This window comes from Mustela erminea, chromosome 3 (genome assembly GCF_009829155.1).
Source record: "Mustela erminea isolate mMusErm1 chromosome 3, mMusErm1.Pri, whole genome shotgun sequence".
NCBI lineage: Eukaryota > Metazoa > Chordata > Mammalia > Carnivora > Mustelidae > Mustela > Mustela erminea.
This window is the reverse complement of record NC_045616.1, coordinates 27,034,009-27,049,694: the sequence shown is the minus strand read 5'-3', so window position 1 is coordinate 27,049,694 and position 15,686 is coordinate 27,034,009. Positions and strand designations below refer to the sequence as shown.

Here is a 15,686-nt window from a genome sequence, read left to right as displayed (position 1 = left end):
ACACTTTCAGGGGACTAAATAATTGAAAAGAAAACTTAATCCACGATCAAAGAAATCCTACTGTGCCAAGAACTATTCGTGCTCTCAGAAAATAAAGAAAGCAGTTTTAACCGTACAGCATCTACCGTATAAGGAAAAAGGGTGGGGGGGAAGTTACCTTTTTGTGCAAGGCGTGAAATTCGCTGTACCTTTTTTCAACAAAGTGTTTTCTTCCATTCATTAGCACTTCTATCTTAAACACCTAAGGAAAAAAAAATAAAAAAAGATTAATTCCACCCGTTCAAAACCCTCAATCGTCTGATGTGGTAAGTTTGTGACCATGATATATTTCATCCCTTTAATTACAGTAGCTGATCCCCCAAAACCCAGAAGGCTCAGGAGACCCTGGGCCAACAGCACTGATTAATGAGCGCTCAGGCCAAATGCTTTAGTTAGTACAAACTGAAGTATCCCCTTAACGTGTCTAACAGAAACCGAAACGCGTTCACGGGCTCCTTAACGTCCTAATCAGAGCGCATTCCTCCCTTTACGATTGTTTCATCAAATGGGTATGATGGTATCAAAATAAAGCATTCGGACAAGAATGAGAGCCTGGGAGAAGGGACGGGCCCCAGCATTTCAGGTATGAGGATGATGACGGCCATGCTGTGTCATCTCTAAGACAATCAGGCAAACGGCAATGCATTTTAGGTTAATTCCTTCCTAACCTGCATATTCATCTCTAGTCTCAGCTGGGCCTTATTCTGCTGTTTGCAAAACAGGGAAAATGTAGTAAAGGCTCATTTTCCCGGCATGATGCCAGTGACAGGAGGTTGAAAGGCCAGAAGAAAAGGCTCTCTGAGTGTGCTAATTAGTAGGCACTAACATGACATTTTCTGGATTCTTAGGTCAGCGGGTCAAGACTGGGAGCAAGGGATGAGAAGCATTGTGAAATGCTGATGAAAACACAATGTTCAGCTGGGGTAAGGGCAGGACGCTGGGTGAGAATGGAAGAGAAGGTGATCTGTTATTTTCAAGAGGGTGTCTTTGACTCCTGTTTTGCTGAGCAAGTTGTGGACGACGCCAAGATGATGGATATTGTTCAACGGGTTCGTAAGCCTAATTTCTTGTTTCAGTTGCTCTTCTGGAAAAAGCCAGAGTTGAGGTCACAGGACAGCAGAAAGTATCAGAAGCATGCTGACTTTAATTCTAAAGAAAACTTAAGTTAGCTCATGAAACACAAGGGCATACACTGACATTATGAAAAGACATTCCATTCCCTGTGGCTCTACCTTCTTCCCTGACTCGTCTGACTTTTCTTGAAAAGACAAAATTATATCATCAAACGCATAATGTGTTTGTAGATTGGTACTTTTTTGAATCAGAAACAAAATCTTGTGTCATATGACTCAGCTGCAGAAACCTGCTTTTATTAAAACAATTGGTAAATATTTACCAGTTCAATCAGTATCTTATACTAACATTTGGTTTTTTTAAGAAACCTCCTTAAAAAATACTTTCCTTTGGTCAATTTGTGAAAATACTCTCTTCTAAAAACAGATCCATATGTTTCTCTCGAGTCTCGAATGTCTGTCTACCATTTTTAAGAAAAATATTCTGTTCACTAATTCACCAAAGAAAATTCCCCTCCCTCCAAGACGCTGCCGGGAAGAGGAGGAGAGAAACACCCTGAGAAACACGGACACGAGAAGATCAGCTTCAACACACAGGCTTGGTTAATAGGACACAGAGTGCCTTTTTAGCGTCAGGTCCCAGAGTTAAATCAGGACAATGTGGGAGCAGGAGAAGTACTTTCCATCTGCAGAACAGCGGGAAAGAAATGAAGTTATGCTCCGAGTCCAGTTACGGGAGGTGTCATCATAAAACCCACCACTTTAATTGGCACGTTTGTGGCAGAAGCCAACAGAAGCAGAAAGCTGAAGACTCGGAAAGGCTCAACCTACCAGGTCACACTCTTGAAGGCCAGGGATGAGACACATTACACAGCAGCTGCCTCATGGAATGTCATCCCTTCGATCGACCAGATGGCTCCATTACCCAGTTCCACAGTTACTCTTCAGTCACTCAGTTTATGGGGGGTGGGGGGGCAATTTGGACACACACACACACACACACACACACACACACCACACATGTACCTGCATGGTACGTTTTCATGCTAATATTTTTATTTTGTTGCTACTTCAAAAATGTACCATATCCCTTATATTGTTCAGACTTCTTTTAAATTTAATATCTTGGGAAGGAAGTTGGTTAATCAGAATTTCCAGGACAAAGTGAAGGAAGAAATGGAACCAATGTAATAAATCATATTTTCCTGAATTCCACAGCCGTAGTTTCTTTCTGTGGTTGTTGTTGGGGTTTTTTGTTTTGTTTTTGTTTTTGTTTTAGTAAGTTTCTGATACATGTTGTCTCTGCTCCCTGGAAAATCTTTCTCCTGCTTTATTCTTTTGGCAAACTCTGAGTAGCTATTACCTACCTCTAAGGTAGGGACAGCACAAGAAATGCTGGGAAAGCATGCAGCACAGTATCTGGTATTCATTCATTCATTCATTCGCTCATTTATTTAGCAGATATTTACTGAGGGGCTGCAACGCACTCAGGGGTTGCTCTAGGCACTGGGGATTCAGCAGTGAACAAAAGAGGCAAGAGCTCTGGCTTCCAGGTGCATCTATCCCACCTGGTGAGGGAGGTCGACTATAAATATATGAATGAATACAATGAAGTCGGGAAATAAAAAGCCCTGTGGAGAACAAGGCAGCAGGGTAATGGCACAGAGCTGAACGAGGGTGTTGTTTCAGACAGCATAGTGTCAGAGAACGTCTCCCCAGGCAGAGTGGCAGTGAGAGGTGCAACACGTGGACACAAATGCCTGGAAAAGTTGAATGTAGCTTCCTCTGGAATTTCAGACTGGGAGTAGGTGGACAAGGACTTTTTTTTTTTTTTTTAATTTCTGTTTACAGATTTTTTTTGAAAATTAAAGCCTAGTGCAGGGTGATTTCCAAGTCTGGTCAAGATGGTGTGACAGGGAGCAGATTCACTCTCCCACCAGAAACAATTCAAAATATGTGGGAAAGATGGCTCTCAAGACACCAGACATGAGGAAATGAAGAAGAGTGAGAGACAAAAGAAACGAAGTTGGGCCCTATGGTTACGCAATCAGAGCCCTGAGGGGAAGTGAGGGGAAGCCAGTTCCGTGGACAGGGTACTGGGCCAGAGTGAGCTGCACACAGACATAACTTCAGCGACCTGCCAGAGGTCTCCCTCCAGCATTTAGCTGAACCCTTGTCAACACACGGCACTGGAGAAACTTACCCAAGGACAAGAAGACCTTAGCGAGAAGAGTGCTCAGAGCTCACAGATAACTGGGCATACAGCCTGTTACCAAATGCCAGGGTAGAAAACCTCATAATTCATGAAACATTAGTTAGAGTTCTAAAAAAGGTCTTGCCCCAGTAGTAGGACAAAATTAACAGCAGACTAACGGCCCTTTTAGTCCAGTATATATATATATATATATATATATATATATATATATATATATATATATAAGCTTTAAACAAGACCTAAAGAATATAAACTATTTCCAAGTAACTTAACCACATGCCAGGACAAAGTTCAAGAATATTTTTAGGAATATAAAAATATCTAGTACCTAACAAGATAAAGTTCACAGGGTCTGGCATCCCATCAAAAAGAAGAAGGGAAAGGGGGCAGTGGGAGAGATGGGGTGGCTGGGGAATGGACATCGGGGAGGGTATGTACTATGGTAAGTGCTATGAATTGTGTAAGACTGATGATTCACAGAACTGTACCCTTGAAGCAAAGAATATATTAATAAAAAATGTTAATAAAATATGTTAATAAAAAATAAATAATAAAGACAATCCTAAAATTAAAAAAAAAAAAGAGGCAGGAAAATACAACTCACAATAATTAGAAAAACCCGTCAATAGACACTGATCCAGAAATCACACAGATGATAAAATCAGTAGACAAAAGCATTAAAATCACTATTACAAGGCAATTTCTTCTATATAGAAATCCAGAGGAAAGCGTGACCATGATGATGGGAGATACTAAAGAGACACACAGGAAGTCTGGGTCCCACTGATGAAATCAACAACATCGATAATTAAAACAAATACACTGGATGGGGTTTAAACAGATTAGACACTGCAGAAGAAAAGCTAAGTGAGCTTAAAGATGCAGAAACAGAAATTGTCCCAAATGAAAAAAAAAGGGAACAAAAACTAAAAAATAGCTAAACAGAGCATCAGTAAACTATGGGACAACTAAAGAGAAGAATATATGTATAATTGGAGTCCCCACAGGAGAGCAGAGACAGGGGACTGGGGCTGGCAGAAAAGACAAATATACTTAAAGAAATCATGATCAAAATTTTTCCAAATTTGATGGAAAACTATAACACCACAGATCTGAAAAAACCCAATGGATCCAAATACAAGAGACACGGTGGGGAAAAAACCCCATAATCCTAGGCAAATCACAACCAAATTCTTTAAAACCAGTAAGAAAGAGAAAAATCTGAAAAGCAGCCAGGGAAAAAAGAGACATTAAGGAGAAAAGAAACAAAGGTAAGTTGGATACCATATTTCTTCAATACTTTCATAAATAAGTAAGTGTATAAGAGTGAGTCAATGCATATATATTCCACTTATGTTTTACTGTCATAGCAATATGTTCTGTGTAATGCAGCTTATGTAAAATAAAATGTAAAAGTTAAGGCCAAATTTTTAATCATTATTTTTAAAGCATTTCAGTACTTCTGCCCAGTCAAATAGTAATAACAAGGGGACAAGAACAACAAGGATTTTTCTAGTACTTATGAGCAGCCACAGCTCTGAGCTCTTTACTCATAATAACCACTCATTTGGTTCTCACCACTCCAAATGGAATAGGTAGTATTATCCCCATTTTACATGTCAGGAAACCGAGGCAAGGATTAAGTAACTTGACCATAATAGGGCTGCATTTTGAACCCAGCAATTTGGTTCCTGAACCTGCCCTTCTAACCACTGCATAATACTGACTCTCAATGAGCAGAGTTTAGATAGTCCCATTTCTTGGAGGAAATGTTCTGGAGTTAGGATAACACCTTCCATTCATTCCTCCCTGGAGGTTCTGTCCCCTAGATGGGCTTCTGAGGAGCATAAGACACCTGGCAAGGACAGGGCTCATGGTGTCATGAGGTCTTTATTCTCAAATCTTTGGAGGCTGTGACCCTTTCAATGGAACCAGACCAATAATCCCTATAAAAAGCATACAACTCTGTAGAGTAGAAGGATACTTTTTTATATTTCCTCCTCTTGTGAGGGTCTGTGCCCACACTACCCCCTCAATCTCCTTATAATGTGGTTCCAAATGTTAACTTGTATGGCTTTCACTTAAAAAAAAATAGTATGGACTTATCAAAAAAGGTTTCAAAAATTCCAAAGACTATAAACTTAAAAGTTTAAGTTTCTTACATAGAGACTTGTGTAGTCCGTGCCAACTCAAGAGGGATCTTAAGAATTCTTTCACAAATTGTCCCCAGACATATAAGCGCTGTATGTACACATGTATACATAAGTTGTTACTTTCTTACACTAACTGTAGCCATATCATAGACTCCTACTACTTCACTTCTATGAATTTTATTTTTTACCTTATTTTATTTATTTAGTACATTTTGAACATCTTATCAGCACATTTTGCAATGCCCAATTCTTTAATGGCTACCTAGTACTCCTATGTATATTTGTTACCAAACTTTAATTAATTAGGACCCTAAGGTAGATATGAAGTCACTGTACTTTTTTGTACCATACACACTCAAGTATATATGGATGTTTATATAGTTGATGCATGAACAACATGTAACCAAAAACCCATGTATAACTTTTGACCCCCCCAAAACTTGGCTACAAAACTAGCCTACAGTTGACTGGAAGCCTTCCTGTTAACATAAACAGTTGATTAACATTATTTATATGTTACATGTATTGTATACTGTATTCTTACAATAAAGTAAGCTAGAGAAAAGAATATGTTAAGAAAATCATAAAGAATACATTTAGAGTACTGTACTATACTTATTGAAAAAAAAATCCACATAAAAGTAGACCCACAGAGTTCAAACCCACACTGTTCAATGGCCAACTGTATATGTTTATGCATTTTATTTATATATAATTATAGACATCTTTGTTTCTGTACACATACTTACACACACACACACACACACACACACACACACACACACGATAAATTACCAAAAACGTTGCCAATTTACCAGCCCCCCTGCAATTCACAAAGTTACACAACAGCTAACAGGATATGGAATGTCTGGCCCATCCTAACCAACACTGGCTATTGGTCACTTTGGCAAGCTGGAGAGTGCAATGAGAATTAATTGTATGTATTTTAACCAGTGTGTAGAGTGGCACAAGTTTCCATTCCAACTATCTCACATAAAATCACACAGAGGTCCACCTCCCTGTCTAACCCTCTATTCTTGGAGATATCCTTGTCCTCAAAGATTTCCAGAAATCCCTCTGGATAAAGCAAGGAAGGCTTCATGTAACTAAAAAAACATAATAAGATTTCCATTTAGGTTTGCTTAAAAAAAAAGAACACATACACAAATTATATTGTTCATGTGACTAAATTCTAGCCACAGTCCTGGGAACATTATTAAGTCATTACATTTTAGTTGAAAAGGAAAAGAGATACATTAAAGACAAGATTTCCTTTCCTAATTGTAGTTTTCATTAAACATTAGAGCCACTTTTTTTTTTTTCCTTTGTGATAATATCTCTGCGATCTGGAAGTCCATAATAAAATATTTCAAAATTTGGGTCTACACCCAATTTTCCAGAAATGTGTTTTAAGAGATAAAATAAACTTAAGCTAACGAAGGATTTAACTCATATTCCAGGCATAACAGCCTCCTGACTTCAGAAGCTCATACTTTACAAAGTTACTCACTTCTAAGCAAAGCAAAAACAAATTTTTCCTGTAACAGGCTAAAAATATCTAATAAATAATTTAAATGCCTTCCAACTATAGGTGGGGATTCTATATACAAATAAAGCTGGGGGGGCCTGGGTGGCTCAGTCAGTTAAGCATCTGCCTTTAGCTCAGGTCATGATCCCAGGGTCCTGGGATCTAGTCCCATGCCACACTTCTTGCTCAGCAGGCAGTCTGCTTTTCCCTCTCCCTGCCACTCCCCCAGCTTAGGCTCTCTGTCTCTCTCTCTCTCTCTGTCGAATAAATAAATAAAATCTTTAAAAGCACACACATACACAAAACAAATAAAGCTTAAAGTCCAGAGCTCCAAGTGCTTTGGGTCACAAAACTGTTATGCTCAGAACATGAAATACCCACAAAGGACAACTACCAGCTTCAAATATGACTTTTCTTATTTATGTTTTAATACTTGCTCAATTAGAACAACATGCCCTGAATATTAACTCTAGGCTTAAAATCAACTCTGGGCTTGAAATACTCTCTTTCTTGACTTGGAACAAACAAGAAAGATAAAATAAAATTTAAAAGATTGTTATTTCACTTATAAAAAGCTACACCTCTAAAAGAGCCATTTACTGTGTGCCTGTTGGGAGCCAGGCTTTTTTTTTTTTTTTTTTTTTAAAGATTTCACTTATTTATATGAGAGAGAGAGAGAATGAGAGAAAGAGAGCATGAGAAGGGGGAGGGTCAGAGGGAGAAGCAGACTCCCTGCCGAGCAGGGAGCCTGATGTGGGACTCTATCCCAGGACTCCATCCCAGGACTCCAGGATCATGACCTGAGCCAAAGGCAGTCACTTAACCAACTGAGCCACTCAGGGGTCCCCAAGGGAGCCAGGCTCTTAACATGTATGAATTCATAGGACAGTTCTTTTAGGAGGGAAACATGGTAAGAAATCCTCTCATTATAAATTATTATGATATTCAATGACTAGGTATACAATTCAATAAAACTAGTGTAAAAATTTAATTTGTTCTTATTCTGAGGCTTAAATCATATTTCTTCTAATCCAAGATGCCACACGGATCAGCTGAGAGACATTATTAATTTTATTATACTTGGTTGCAGAGAAACTGCTAAGAGCTTTCTTCATGCCTTAGAAAACATGTAAATTTCATGAATTTTAAAATATTTTTTAAAAAAGACTGTTTCAAATAAACCACTGCTTAAGGAAAAAGAACAGTTCTATAAGTAATCATCACTAGAGAACAGCTCTCTAAGAACTGGGCACTAATAAATGTGTTTTTTTAAAAACGATGCTTCTTTGCAAAGAAAATTCATGACACCAAAAGGACCCTCCCCCCACCCAAATAAGAAAAATCTCTGAAAAAAGAACAAAAACTAATTAAGAAAAACAAACGTAGAGCAAGAGGAAATATTAAGGACAAAAAAGAAATCTAAGTTTCCTAAGCTGGGAAGATCAAAAGTATTTACCATATCACAGGGGAAAATAAGGTGTTCTACCTACTGTGGAATTTTTTTTTTTTAATTACAGTAATGAAGAAAAAAGAAAAACTGGCCAAATACAGATGAGAAAAAGCAGGAACAAAGATTAGGATGACCCCAAACTTTTTCTCTGCCACACTAAATGCTTCCCCTACAAAATGTAGAACAGTATCAGCAAAGTTTTACTAGACTATTATTTCCTAATCATCTAAATTATTACTCACATAGAAAGGCACAAAAAGGCCATTTCAGCTGTGAGCAAACTCAGAAAATGAATACCCCATACATACTTTTTTTAAAAAAGATTTTTAATTTACTTATTTGAGAAAGAGCACACATGTGCACATGATACACTCAAGTGGGGAGAGAGGCAGAAGAAGAGGGAGAATCCTTGAGCAGACTCCCCGCTGAGGGGGGAGCCCAAAGTGGGGCTTAATCCCAGGACCCTGAGATCATGACCTGCGCTGAATCCAAGAGTTGGCTGCTTAACCAACTGAGCCACCCAGGTTTTCCCAAACCCCCACATGCTTTTTGCAAAAAATTACTGAAGATGTAGAATTGTCAATGGATAGAAGAACTCAAAAATATATAAAAGTAGTATGTTTTTATATATTTGATATACTCATTTTTATATATTTGTTTATACTGTTTTAAATATATTAAATATATTTACTATTTTAAATGTTTAATTTATATTATATATATAAAATATATAATATATAATAAAATAATAAATATATAAAAATATCTACCAAAGTACCTATCAAAAAGTATATTTAACAATAATACAGAAGGCCAGCCATTGTTGTTGTCATCATCAAAGACTATGATGCTGGGACACCGTAAATGAATACAGAGGAAGGCAACATTATCCAGTGGCTGTTATTAGGAGGCAGCTGAGGCCATTCCCAGCAGGAAACACACAGGGGTTTCATGGTCACGTGGACACAGCTTCCTCACAGGCCACTCTGTTGTTTGTGTCTGCAAACTGAGGGCTGCTGGGCAGGGGGGTTGGGTGTTGGGGAATGGGGTGGCTGGGTGATGGACACTGGGGAGGGTATTGCTGTGGTGAGTGCTGTGAATTGTGGAAGATGATGAATCTCAGACCTGTGCCCCTGAAACAAATAATATGTTTTATGTTAATAAAAAAATATTTAATAAAACACACACACACATACACACAATCAAAGAAAGCGGCTTGTGGTTAAAGTACTGGGTGTGCAGATAAAAATCTGCAGAAATTTGCAGAAATTTATGGTCTCCAGAAATCCATAGAAAACCGGCTCATAATTCCACACCCAGGCAAACCAAGAAGGTAAAGGGCTCTTTCCAGATACGCAGGAGCATTTTATGGATTATGTAGACTCTGGTGAAATATTCTCTGAAGTTACTTCTTAAAAATGGAATGTAAGGGGCTCCTGGGTGGCTCAGAGGGTTAAAGCCTCTGCCTTCGGCTCAGGTCATGATCTCAGGGTCCTGGGATCAAGCCCCACATCGGGCTCCCTGCTCAGCAGGGAGCCTACTTCCTGCTCTCTCTCTGCCTGCCTCTCTGCCTACTTGTGATCGCTGTCTGCCAAATACATAAATAAAATCTTGAAAAAAAAAAAAAAGGAATGTAAAGAAGAAGCCAAAAAACTGTGCCCCTAACCTAGAATGAAAATGCTAGAAAAATCCTAAAATGGCAGCTTGGTAGCCTGAACAATATTCAAATTAGAATAAGAAGCCAGAGGGTTCCAAGAAGTATGCCAAAGAAAACTGATATGATTAATATCAATTATAGAAATAGAATGATAGAAATAGGAATTACAGAAAATAAGCCTTTAGTGATGGTCTGTGAAGGAAAAAAAAAAGCTGCTTAAAGAGTCCAAGAAAACCAACCAAACAAAATGGACACAATTCCAAATACAAAGCAAAATAAATGAAACAATATTTGGTATGGTCCAGAGAAGAAAAAAAGAGTGGCTGTTTAAGATAATGCTGGGAACAGTTTCCACTGAGCAGATTTCATAATTTATAAGAAGACATTTCATCCTCCACATTTCCAAACACTTGATTACACAGTGAAAATATACATAAACTTACATACACAGACCTATAATTATACTATTGGGAACACTAACTATTGTACTCCGGTTTTAGAATCAATCTACACAACCTAAGACAATTCTTTTCACAGAACAGCTTGTAAACATTTTTTTGTCGGTATAAAAGGTAATGAAGTAACTAGCAGAAAACAGGGGGTGAGTGGGGAAAGAAAGCAAACGGGGTACAAATTGTTTTCATCTTATAGAACGAGAAGGCAAAGAATGCCGCTAAAAATCGGTCAGGAAAGTGCTTCAAGTTACAGTGTGCTAAATATAAAGCCACGATGTTCATTTTTAATGACGAAATTGAAATCATATGCATAGTGGGAACCGAGTATGGAGGGGAGGTAATATAGGGCAGGGGTGCGTAAACTCAGTTTCTAATTAAAAGTTGAGGGACACTAAGGGTTTTCCAAGATTCAGACGTCAAGAAACAGAGCTTTGGATGTACTATTTAGAGTCTGGGTGCTTAAATCAGCAAGGTTTCAACTCACTTATGATTCTAGAAAGTGTTAGATATATTTTGTTTTCCAATTTACATGTTTATGTAGTATTAGAAATTATTCCATATATATATAAATATATATATATATATAATTTTTCAGAAATCCTAATAATGGCAATTGTCTCTGCTAAATATTTTAGTTTTTAATCTCTCTGGTTATAAAGGGAAAATTTTCCTGAGTTCAGTGATATTTATAAAATTACAGGTTTTCAGTCTAAACCCTAGTACTAATTTTAGCTGCAGCTCTCTGACTGATTATTTGATTATGAAGTCTTCATTTTTCTTTTCCTCTTAAGCTGCATCTATATGACACAAATTCAATCAATCAATTCAGGGTGAGGGGAAAAACGCACTCAAATACATCAGGCCATACATGTTGATGGGCTTACACAGTTTTTCATTAGTTTCAATATCATATAACTTTGACTCAGACTTTCTGTAGAAAGTAAATAGTGGTGGTTCTTTGCTTACCTGTTGTGACAATACATCAAACAGTATGTTAAACAATGAAGCATTCTGAAAGACAGATGTTTAATGAGCTTTATTATTCTCTTTTATATCCTGATTTGAAAGCAGGAGAAGAGATAAATTTTTATCTGCACTACTTACTAATTTAGGCAAATCTCTAAACATCTCAGAGTCGTAGTATCTCTATTCCTAAAATACGAATGATAAAAGCATGTTACATGATTTCAGTTTGTGGGATAATTAATGTCTTGGTGCATTCTGAGATGCTTGCTTTTTGAGTGCTTCCTACCTACTATGCAGTGTTCAAGGCACTTTCATTTATTAAATGGCTTGACCCACATGAGACCCTATGAGTAGGTACTATTATTACTCCCACTCAAAATGTGAGGAAATCAAACCATACAGAGGCCCATAACCTAGACACAGAACTAGGAGTAGATTTATAAACTCACATAGTCTGGTTCCGCAGTCCCCCATCAACTACTATAGAAACGGTGGTTAGCAAACCCATCATCCTAGCCTTTATGGTGCCTACACATTAGAAAGAGAGCAATTAATAAAGTAGCCAAAACAATGTATAATTCTGATGTATGATACAATTCATAAAGGTAATAAAAAGCTAACTGAGCTATATTCAATATAAAACACATATTTTAAAAAATCTGTTTGCATTAAGGGAAAATAGGATTTGCTCTCCAGAATCTGGGAAGCTTTCTTTCAAGAGCCGATGTTTCTGAACAGACCTAGAGTGTAGGCAGGCAAAGATGAAGGGCACGCACTAGGCAGAGCAAGTGCAAAGGGCCTGAGGTAGCAGATACAGGAGGGAGCAGCTGAGTGTAAGTGCAGCCAGCCTAGAAAGACAGCATCTCTGTAAGACACTAGATGGCAGACAAATAGCAAGCTCCATTCAGTGGCTCAACAAGGATAATTACCAACCACGTGCCAGGCTTCGTTCTAGTCCCTGGAGACACCAACAGTGATGGACCGTAAGATTCCATTTAAAACACTGAAGAGGGACACAGACAATCACACAGGTAAATGCAGGTTAGCTGGTAAGTGCTACCAAGGAAAACAGAACTGGGTAATGAGGACAGAGAGGGACTGGATGAAAGCATCATGTGGGGTGGTCAGGCAAGGTCTTACAGATCAAGTCCTATCTGAGCAGAGACCTTGTATTAGTTTTCTCTTCCTGATGTACAAACATAATGCTCCATTTCTTCTCTCACATTTGTCAGGGTGAGGAGTCCAGTGTGCCTGGGTGGTTTCTCTACTTCAAGTCTCATGGGGCTAAAATCAAGGTACTGATGGGGTTGTGTTTCCTTTGGGGGTTCGTTGGGAGAAAAGGTTTCCATTTCTGCATGGTTACAGGACTGGGGGCCCCATTTCCTTGCTGGCTGTTAGCAGAGTACACATCTCCCAGCTTTTAGAAGGTGCCTGCATTCTTTGTCTTGGGACCCCCTTTCTCCATCTCCAAAGTCAGCAGCAGCAATCCTTCTAGGTGTTCTCTGATCTGCTTGTGTGCGTCTTCTTCCACATTGAAGGACTCCCATGATGATGCTGGACTCAGCCAGATCATCCAAAATAGGCTCTGTGACTCAAGGTCCTTAACCTTAACCACATCTATGATGTCCCTTTTGCACGGAAGATGACAGATTCCTAGGTCTGGGGACCAGGGTGTAGACATTCTTGGAGGTCTGTTATTCCCTTTAGCATAGGCCTGAAGGAAGTGAGACTCTCTAGGGTGGGCAGAGGGGGTCCCTGTAAATACCTGACATATCTGCGTGCCTAGAGCAACCAGGAGGGAGGAGAGTTAGTTAGAGAGATCTGAGTGGTGGTGTGGAGCGGTGAGTAAAAGCAGACACAGGAGGACGGACTGATAACTGAACGCAGAGTCTGTTTACCAAATGAGGAATCAAATATAACAGGGAGGTCTGGGGTCTGAGCAAGTGGACGGACGGTGGTGCCATCCTGAGCTGGGAAGACTGGGCGTTAGCAAGTCTACAGCAGCAGAAGGGAGTTCGGTACCGGCCACGGTGAGTTCCAGATGCCTGTGAGACACCAAGGGAAGATGCAGAGCAGCGATGAATGTGGAGTCTGAGTCTTAGTCAGAGATAGAAATTTGGAAGTCATCAGAGTGTGAATGCAATGTATTTTTTATTTATTTTTTAAAAGATTTTATTTATTTATCTGAAAGAAAGAGATCACAAGTAGGCAGAGAGGCAGGCAAAGAGAGAGAGGGGGAAGCAGGCTCCCTGCTGAGCAGAAAGCCCAATACGGGGCTCGATCCCAGGACCCTCGGATCATGACCCGAGCCGAAGGCAGAGGCTTTAACCCACTGAGCCACCCAGGCGCGCCTGTGAATGCAATTTAAAGCCACAAGACCTGATCTGAACATGTAGGATGTTTATCTAGGGGTGTCAAGATCGTAATGGGGTTTATGGTTTTACCATTTTAGCAATGAGAAGCCTCTGATGCATTTTAAAAGCCTTCTTCCAAATTAGACTTCTCCAGCTCATGGAACCGTCCTTCAGATGACCTGCTGCTCAGGTCTGGCACTTCAACCACCTTTTGGACAAAACACAGTTTGGGGACGCCTGGGTGGCTCAGTGGGTTAAGCCTCTGCCTTCAGTTCAGGTCATGATCTCAGGGTCTTGGGATCGAGCCCCGCCTCGGGCTCTCTGCTCAGCAGGGAGCCTGCTTCCCCCTCTCTCTCTGCCTGCCTCTCTGCTACTTGTGATCTCTGTCTGTCAAATAAATAAAGTGTTTTTTAAAAAAAACACAGTTTGGCATTGTTTCTTCTAAAATGTTGAATCCAGGATGTAAGGAAATACAGGTATTCCCCAATTAATGAATGGAATGCATCTCCAAAGTCCATAGTTGAAGCGGTATAAAACTCAGCAGGGTTTTTCTTATAGAATAAGTCCAAAAGACTCCAACCCATTAAAAAAAAGAAAAAAAAAAACCCTCCATAAGTAGCCCATAATTTGCATAAATTACAATACTAACATTATTATTTTGCTCATCAGATTTGCAGTATAACACAGTGGTTAAAGGTTCTAGGTCTTCAGTCAAACTGCCTGGGTTTGAATCCTGTGTTTTCTCTTGCTCTCCATTGGGCTCTACAAACACTACAGGATTTGGGGAAAGTTATTTAACATGTCCCCATCTCAAGTTCCTCAGTTACAACACAGAGCTTCCAAAGGTACCTTTCAGACAGGTTTACTGTAAGGATGAAATGTGATGATCCAGGAAAATAATTTGCCCCACTGTCTGGCATTCGGCAGGAATCCAAACAAGAGTGTCACCTCCTGAAGTCAGTATCAACATCTAGTCACGGCTACAAGTGTTTCTCTATCAGCATGGGGAAGGGGAGGCCTCTTGCATGACGGAAAGGGGGAAAAGATGATCCTACGTGAGATCACCTCGCTGACCATATCCATCCGTCCCTACAGGTAAGAGGGGCTCTCTTTTCCTTCACCAGAGCTGGTTCACCCTGCGGTGTATACACGCGGTGGTGGGCTTCCACGCCCTCCTTTGTCAACGCTCACTGAGAACCCACAGTACGAGGATGGCATAATTTTTCTAAAAACCAATTCTGTCATCCACATCATGAGCCACTGTCGTCACGAAGCTTTGGGTCTTCCGCAAATGTGAAGTGCTTTCCTCCATCCCGGCCCGAGATCTCACCTCCCGACCTGCCAGCCGCTCTCTCTGCCCCACGCTTGCCCTCTAACAATCTGTGTTTCAGAGCAGCCAAAGCGGCCCTTGGCCATCCTCCATCAGACCACACTACTCCCCTGCTGACATCTTTCCGGTGGATGTCCATCACTCCTAGAAGAGAATTCAGGTCCTTACCTTCCACTGCCAGACTCCACACCACCTAGCTCCGGGGCCCGTCCCTCTCCTCCATTCCTCTAGCACAAGCCCTCTTCCTCCCCCTGGTCCGGCTGTGCCAGCCTCCTTGTTGACTATCAGATGTATGGAGCCTGTTCCCAACTCTAGGATCTTAAGTGCTTCTACCTAAAAGATGCCCCCTCACTTTTTCCAACTGCTGTTCCCGGTCATCTTCTTTGAGGGGTCTGTCTAATCTAACGACTCCATCTGAATCAGGGACTCTAGTCCTGCCCCTCCCCATTCTTGATCCTCAGACCTG

The 15,686-nt window shown here is 40.0% G+C and overlaps 1 protein-coding gene across 1 annotated transcript in view; it reads right to left on the bottom strand.

The window, feature by feature from the left end:
- SNX24 (sorting nexin 24) overlaps positions 1-15,686 on the bottom strand; it is a 159,684-nt gene that overhangs the window by 72,443 nt on the left and 71,555 nt on the right. The window contains exon 2 of the mRNA XM_032335480.1: positions 158-241. Within this exon, the coding sequence (XP_032191371.1) occupies positions 158-241 (84 nt within the window). The remainder of the gene's footprint in view (positions 1-157; positions 242-15,686) is intronic.